Source organism: Panicum hallii, chromosome 2 (assembly GCF_002211085.1).
Source record: "Panicum hallii strain FIL2 chromosome 2, PHallii_v3.1, whole genome shotgun sequence".
In the NCBI taxonomy this organism is placed as follows: domain Eukaryota; kingdom Viridiplantae; phylum Streptophyta; class Magnoliopsida; order Poales; family Poaceae; genus Panicum; species Panicum hallii.
In genome coordinates, this window is record NC_038043.1 from 45,721,074 (window position 1) to 45,729,253 (window position 8,180).

The window sequence follows — 8,180 nt, forward strand, 5'->3', positions numbered from 1 at the left end:
GCATCTCCTTCTTCCACGCGGCGGCCACGGTGGCGGTGGTGTCGGAGGCGGACGAGCTGGGGGCGCTGTACGGAGGCAGGGACGGCGGCAGAGTCGTTGGCGACGGCGAGGGCTTGATCATCCTGACGTGTTGGCGCGGGACGTGGACGGTGCCGTAGGGGTCACCGGGCGGCCAGTTGCCGTCGTAGACGATCTCGTAGCCTCCATGGACGGGCGACACGATCATCGCCCTAAGCCAGAACACGAGAACCTCCCCGGTCTTCAGCGTCGCGGTCCTCGTGCGGACACCAACCTCAGTGCCGGGCCTCAGGTGCTCGTTGGTGCCGAGCGTGGATGGGCTCGCGAAGGGTGAGGACGAGGCCCATCTTCCCCTCTCTCCCTGACGGCCCAAATGGCCTAACTTGCCCAAACTCGCCAGTTCCTATCCTCAACGCTAGACTCGGCACTCACGAACTCCCCTAGTCGCCCTTCCTTCCTCGCAACCTCATCCTCCAAACCCTAGCGCTAGCGGCCGGCGGTAGAGCAGGCGGCAGCGGAGTACGGTCGTCGGAAGCCAAGCGCGCTCGACCGTGCGCACGCACCGCCGCAGCCCGCAGGGGCTCAAGTAGTAGCGCGCCGAGTGCCGATAGCGGCGGTCGAGCCACTCGAGCGCCAGTACGTGGCCAGCGCCCCAACGGACGGCACGCGCTGCCGCTCTGCCTCTCTACCTTCGCACTACGTCCGTTTTCAATTCCGATCGAATTGACGTCTTCAGCATCTAAGACGAGCCACTTGTGCATCCTTGTGAATTTGTGGTCCCAATTTGTGAATATTTATAAATTAGCAAACATTTTCAAGTTATAATACAGTTTTATTATTTTGATACTAGTTATGTGCTATTAATCTGTACTTTTGGCTATAAAAAATTTATCCTTTCAAATTTTTGAATACCCATACTTCAAATCCTAGGCCCGCACCTTGCTAGCCTCCCGGAGCTTCCCAGCTCGGTCTCCCTCTCTCTCCGCACTGCACGCGCTTCAAGATTCCAAAGCATGGTCTCCTCTCTCCCCCCCTGTCGATCTCCTCCATGGAGCACTCCCCCTCCCCCCGTCCCCCGTACCCCCACTGAGGTAGTCAGCTTCCAACCTTCCAAACTATCCTTGCTTGTACCATACCTTCCCACGAGCTTCCATGCTGCAACCCTGCCTGAGATGCGAGAGAGATGGAAGACATGGCCACCGCTGTTGGGGAGTGCGCCGCTAGGGAGCATGCTGCAGGTACGTCACGGATAACATTGACGGCAAGCTCCCCGACGACCTCACCTTCGAAGCCGACCTCGGCGTCATCTGGGAGGCCTGCGGGGCCGATGACGAAGATGAGGAGGACGACGACAAGGATGAGGACAGGGCGGCAGCGCGGGCGAGAGCTAGATGTTTGAGACGTTCCTCTAAGGTACTTTTGGTTGAGCGGTGGATTTCTGAGAATCTGATTTCAGCTGGCAGCTGTGGAAAATCAGCTGTGAGCTGCCAGCTGTGAGAAAGCCAGCTGTGAGAAAGCTGAAAGCTATTTGACGAAACAGCTGTCAACTGTGGATTCTAGATACAAATGTCTGTTACGCCCCTATTATGTCCCTGAGTTGAGTATTAATGTTTATACGTACTTAAGTAGCAATATGCAAAACTATTATTTATTTTAGAACAAATTTTATTTTAAAACTAACCAATAAGCTCGTAGAGAGACTCCATACATTTTACGTTGTATTTTTATGATTTGAATTTTAAACGAATTTACAGGTTGCAGTTCTATACAACTCTATACAGTTTTTAATTACAACTAGGTCCCTGACTTTATGTACCGAGAACCCTGAAAAGATTTTGATCTTTGCAATGTGGTCCTTGAGCACAGCTGCGCACCGGAGGAGCTTCAAATTCCGGCGATGGGAGGCTCGGCCGGCGGCGAGGGGTGGTGGGGGAGCACTAGGTCCGCGAGGGGAACTCGTTTTGAGGGTCGGCCGGAGGCGGGGCGGCCGGGGGCAGCGCGGCCGCGGACGGCCGGGGGCGGCGCAGGGGCGGCGCGGCCGCGGACGGGGGCGGGGCGGCCGCGGACGGGGGCGGGGCGGGGGCGGGGCGGCCGCGGCCGGGGGCGGCGCAGGGGCGGCGCGGCCGCGGACGGCCGGGGGCGGCGTAGGGGCAGCGCGGCCGCGAACGGGGCGGGGCGGGGCGGCCGCGGACGGAGGCGGGGCGGCCGGGGGCGAGGCGGGGGCGGGGCGGACGCGGACGGGGCGGGGGCGCCGCGGCCGGGGGCGGCGCGGCCGGCGGGGAAAAGAAAACGCGAACCGATACTCACATAACCGATGGCATTGCGGGTAATTTCATCCGAAACGCAGTGAAATCGGGGTACGGGGCGATTCTCTCCGTGAACTGGGAAACGCGGCTGCTTCACCAAAATCGCTGCGCGTCGTGAACCCGTTTGGTTCGGATTTTCGCGTTCTGGACGCGAATCGGATACAGAACGCCCAAGTAAAGGGACCCTAAAACAGCGGCACGCTCCCCGAGCCGCCGGAACCCTCGGCGCATCCGCATCTGGCGGCGACCCTGCCCCCGAGGCCGCGGCACCAGCACAGCATGTCGATTGACCGCTCCACCTCCTTGCTGGGTCCGCCGCCATGGGACGCCCGGGAGGGCGGGCGCGGACACCAAGAAAGCCATCTCAGCCGCCGAGATCGCCCTCATCAAGCTGCCGGGGAAACGTGCCACTCTGAAGGATAGGGAACATCTTTGGCACATGGATAAAATTGGAACTTGGTAATTTCTCGGTAAAAAAAATTAAAAGTTAGCTATCACAGTAACGGAGACAAACAGAATGATAGATAGCTATAACGTTGTCATCTTTTGATGGTAAATATCTCAAGTTGAATCTTTTAATGATAGATATTTAAATGTGGATTCTTTTAGTGGTATGGTCCAATTTTCCCTTGAATTTTATGGAGATCAACCTTCTCCCATTCGAAGGTAAAAACGCGAGAGTGAGTTGTTGGGCCTTGGGCCATTGTAATAGAAGCCCACGAAGGTGTGGAGGTGCGGCCTGTGAGCCGGTGCACGGCGTGTATAAATTTCTCGCCGTTATAACTGAACGAGCCGTCGAGTAACAGAATCCGAAACCCGTTCCGTTCCTGTTTCCGTCCGAGTTGTTGCTGCTCTTCCTCAAATTTCTCCCCGTTCTCCGCCTGATCCTCCGGATCCAGTAGAAGTAACGCAATAATCTGTAGAGCAAGGAGAACTTACCACGTCTTGAAAGCAAAAAAAAAAACACACACACACACACAGCTCACGCCGTGCCATGCGCGTGAAACACGCCAATGTGGGGACTGGGGAGCAGCAAAAGCGAGACGGAGGGGTAGGTGAGTGTTCTAGACATGGACACCTGGGAGGGAGGTGTTGTGTGGAGGATGGACTGCTGATGAACAGTCGGATGACTTGTGCCGCGCAGCTGCCGCCATTTCCGGCAGGACTGGGCGCACGACCATCCAACCAACCCACCGGCGTTGGAAGCCCCGACGAGCACATCTGCCCACGATATGATGGCTGCCAGATTCGCTCTCTAGAGCCCTCCCGCCTGAGCCTTTTCTGACGCGCTGTTCCACGGCAGGTGCATCTCGAATCATCCATGTATCCGGCATTCCGGCCCCAATGCGAATCATCAGTAAATATTTTACGGCTCCTTTTCTTAGCGCATCGGATAATTCTAGATCATGTGACGCAAACCGAACGCACCGTCAGTATACGTCTTACTCGGCGCTACTCCACAGGCTCCTGCAGTAGTCGTATACACACACACACACACTCCGTATGTATGCCGTATGCGCATGCAGCGCCGTAGCCTCTTCAGCCGTGGTAACTGCCACACCATCAGTCTCAAGAGTACACCATTGCACATTAGTTTAGCAACTTTCTACCCGTGCCGTCAGGTATGCCTGTTGCCTACAAACGGAAGAGAACCAATCAATACCATGCATGGGAGCTTTACCGTCCCTGATGCCTGGGGTGGCATGCAGCCCGCGATCCGGCCACCGGACACGCGCATGAGAAAAAGGGCCTCATGCGCTCATCATGGACACGTCAGAACAGTGCCTGCCACTCCGGTCGCCGGTCGGGTCTACTCAGCATGATCCCTGCTCTACCCAACGCGATCAAGGATAAGCAGCCGGCCAGCAAAGCACGGTGTGCTTGGTATGCTCGTTAATCCTTACAGGCTTGCTTGTGGCCGGGCTCGCTCCTCCGCGCGCGCGCGCGTCTTTATATATAGTGGGCTATGCATGGCCACGCTCCGCCGCAGCGAGCTGATTGGTTAGTTTAGTGGCCATCCTAGTCGTCACCATGACCATGAGACTACTCCCGCTCCTCCTCCTCCTCGTCATCTGCTCGTCGTGGGTCCTCCTCCAATCTGCCGCCGACGCCAGGAGGACGCTGGCGGAGGCAGGGGCGGCGCGGCGGCCGCGGGTCCGGGCGGTGAGCCTCGGCGGCTGGCTCGTGACGGAGGGCTGGATCAAGCCGTCGCTCTTCGATGGCATCCCCAACAGCGACCTCCTTGTACGTAATAACTTCGATGTAGTACCTGTGTAAAAAAAAACTGTTTAATCATGAATGGGCACCCCGTGGAACGTGCGTGCGCCTTTGTGTAGGATGGCACCCAGCTCCAGTTCAAGTCCGTGGCCCGGAACAGGTACCTCGCCGCCGACCAGGGCGGCGGCGCCGCCATCGTCGCCGACCGGGAGCAGCCGTCCGGCTGGGAGACCTTCAAGGTCAGTTGATGGGTCGTCTGAAATGTGCATCAGCGCCGTCACATACACACAGCCAGTTTCGCCTTAAACCAAACTTGCATTGTACATATTCATCACGTTTATTAGCTCCCGACGATCGTCCATGCAGCTATGGAGGATCAATGAGACCACGTTCAACTTCCGCGTGTTCGGCAACCAGTTCGTGGGCGTCGACAGCGCCGGCAGAGTCGTCGCGACGGCCACCACGCCGGGGCCGTCGGAGACGTTCCAGCTCGTGCGCCGGGACGGCGACAAGAACCGGGTGCGCATCAGGGCGCCAAACGGGCTCTTCTTGCAGGTACATAATAATTGACCCAAGCTGCTTTTTCTACGCGGGGTCGGGCCCCGAATTTCATTGCTTATCAACAACGAAATTACACAAGCTGCTTGTGCATCATTAAGGAATTAAGACAGTCAGAATTACAATCGTCTAAACTTTCAAAGAAGCACATCTAACAGTCAGAATTAAAATATATAGGTCTGTGCTTGACAATATAGTGTTGATTTTTCCTGTGCTGTCAGGCAAAGACCATGGAATCGGTGACAGCCGACCACAGTGAAGACACAAACTGGGGTGACGATGACCCATCAGTTTTTGTGACAAACAGTGTTGCCCATCTAGAAGGGGAGTATCAGGGCCTGTTTAGATCAGGACGCGGAAACGCAAAAACTTTTTTTCAAAAGAATCTTACCAATTTGAAGTACTAAATGAAGTCTATTTACAAAATTTTTTGCATGGATGGGTTGTAAATCACGAGACGAATCTAATGATGCTAATTAATCCATGATTAAGCAATAATTAGCGGATGGTTACTGTAGCATCACTGTTGCAAAACATGGATTAAGTAGGCTCATTAGATTCGTCTCGCGATTTACAGCCCATCCATGCAAAAAGTTTTGTAAATAGACTTCATTTAGTATTTCAAATTAGCAAGATTCCTTTAGCATCTTTGCGTTTACAGGTTTTTTGCGTTTTTGCGGAAGGAACTAAACAGGCCCTCAGTTATGCAATGGCTATGGCATAAGAAAGGCGAGACAGGTGCTCAGGGTAAGAAATCAGAGCGCTCTTATGTCAGTTTCCACCTGTTCTGTTCGATGGAAAAGTGCTACTAGCGCGCTTCTATAAATTTATCTGAGGGTGTGTTCGTTTCCTCCCCTCTAAAGTTTAGACCCGTCACATCAAAGAGAATCTTGCTATTTAGAAGGATTAAATAAAATCTGTTTATAAATCTTTTTGCACAGATGGGTGCTAATTCGCGAGACAAATTTAATGAGCCTAATTAATCCATAATTTGCCACAGTGATGCTACAGTAATCATCCGCTAATCATAGACTAATATACGTCGTTAGATTCGTCTCGCGAATTAGCCCTGTGGTTCTGCAATTAGTTTTGTAATTAGACTTTATTTAATACTTCTAAATGATAAGATTCTCTTTGATGTGACACCTCTAAACTTTAGACCCTACGAAACGAACACACCCTGAATCTTTCATCTTTGGCAGCTTGCGCATCCATTGATGTTACACAGTTTGCTTCATAAATTTAAGTGATTGCGTAGAGTGGCTGCCCTGTTTACCCTTTAGAAACTCTTATTTTTTTTTCAAACAAAAAAACACATGTGAAGGCTACATGGATAATTGATTACGTGTTGCTGGTCGCTAGCTTAGCTTTCAGGCCAGTTTTGAACTTTGTAGTTTGTTTTGCAGACTCACTGGCGCACATTCATAACCGAGAGCGACTTCAGTTTCAACGCATCAAGCGGACTGACCGCGGTGAGAATCCCAGTTGGGTGGTGGATTGCCAGCGACCCGCACCCTCCTCGTCCTTTCGTCGGAGGATCTCTCCAGGCCCTTGATAATGCATTCCGCTGGGCAGAGAAAGTATCATGCACGTCTCTCCGGATTTCAGTTGAACAAGGAGCACACATATGTATCAACCAAATTTTCTCATTTGCTCCTTAATTAAATTGTGTCCATGCACAGGAAGTACAACTTGGATGTCATTGTGGACCTGCACGCTGCACCGGGGGCCCAAAACCCCTACGAGCACAGCGCAACCAGAGACGGCTCGCAAGAGTGGGGCACCACGGATGAAAACATAGCCCAAACCGTGCAAGTCATCGACTTCCTCGCGTCAAGGTCATCTTGCATCATACAAATCATAATAAACTCATCTTCCATTCTCGCATTAAAACTGAACAATCCATTAATTAATATACGAAACTCCACGCATGAATCTCTTTTGCCACCTTCGTTGTCGATGCGCAGGTACGCGAAGAGTCCCAGTCTCCTGGCGGTGTCGCTGCTCAACTCGCCGCTGCCGCCGGGCGCGACCCTGCCCAGCCTGACGAAGTACTACCGGGACGGCTACGACGCCGTGCGGCGGCACACGCGGACGGCGTACGTGGTCATGCCGGCCAGGCTCTCCGCCGACGCGACCGAGCTCCTCCGGTTCGCCGGGCGCTTCACCCGCGCCGTCCTCGACGTGCACTACTACAACCTCTTCAGCGACGAGTTCGATGGCCTCACCGCCGATGAGAACATCGACTTCGTGAGGAAGAACCGATCCTCCGACCTCGCGGCCGTCACGAGGCGGAACGGCCGCCCTCTCACGTTCGTGGGTGCGTAAGCTCTCGGTGGCAGTGTCCTTTTTTTTCTTAATTTATTCGCCACGATCACGAAGAGTCTAGAGAGCTCGATCGATCGCCTTCGATGATTCTCTTCCTCTCGCGCGATGCGATTTCTATGTGATTTTGCAGGGGAGTGGGTCGCCGAGTGGAACGTGCGAGGAGCGAGTAAAAGGGACTACCAGAGGTTCGCGCAGGTGCAGCAGGACGTCTACGGGCGAGCGACCTTTGGGTGGGCGTACTGGATGCTCAAGAACGTGAACCACCATTGGAGCATGCAGTGGATGATCCAGAACGGGTACATCACGCTGGACAGCTCGCGGAGCCGTGCAATCGTTTCACCACTGGATGGTGAGCAGATGGAACCAGCAGCAGGAAGGCCGAAGCAGGATGCTGTTCAAGTTAGCTGAGGGCCAATGGTTTCAGCGGGTCCAGGTCTCGTCTGTTCGTCGTGTGTTTTCAGTCCGTGGCAAGTAGGGGTGTCTAAGTGGAGTCCTGTTATCGAGTATCCGAGTCCAATAAGGGCCATGAGTCAGTTCTGTGTGTGCTTCAGGGGCAGCCATGGCGATGCAATCGGAGACTACGTTATTCTGTTCCACGAGGCTATTGTGATTTGTGAGGAGCGTCCAGGTGTTGGCCGTAGACAACTTCTTTTTTTACATCAGTGAAAGCGAGTCCCTATGCAAAACTCGTCCTTCGTTTTGAGACAACAAATAAGTTTTTTTTTGAAAAACCAATAATCCTTTTAGGAACCG

At 53.8% G+C, this 8,180-nt stretch overlaps 1 protein-coding gene across 1 annotated transcript; it reads left to right on the plus strand.

The window, feature by feature from the left end:
• Positions 1 to 4,355: 4,355 nt before the first annotated feature.
• On the plus strand, positions 4,356 to 8,012 carry LOC112881122 (probable glucan 1,3-beta-glucosidase A). Its single transcript, XM_025945824.1, has 9 exons — positions 4,356 to 4,568; positions 4,661 to 4,780; positions 4,908 to 5,096; positions 5,321 to 5,435; positions 5,803 to 5,846; positions 6,506 to 6,679; positions 6,786 to 6,937; positions 7,067 to 7,419; positions 7,558 to 8,012. Exons 1-9 carry the CDS (start codon positions 4,356 to 4,358, stop codon positions 7,833 to 7,835), a joined length of 1,638 nt encoding a protein of 545 aa, XP_025801609.1. The 3' UTR covers positions 7,836 to 8,012.
• The last annotated feature ends 168 nt before the right edge of the window (positions 8,013 to 8,180 follow it).

Bases quoted from the DNA above. Each gene is read 5' to 3' on its own strand.
- LOC112881122 (XM_025945824.1), top strand. From the start codon at position 4,356: ATGACCATGAGACTACTCCCGCTCCTCCTCCTCCTCGTCATCTGCTCG. The intron at 5,097-5,320 runs GTACATAATAAT...CTGTGCTGTCAG, and splicing joins CAAACGGGCTCTTCTTGCAG to GCAAAGACCATGGAATCGGT. The intron at 7,420-7,557 runs GTGCGTAAGCTC...GTGATTTTGCAG, and splicing joins CCGCCCTCTCACGTTCGTGG to GGGAGTGGGTCGCCGAGTGG.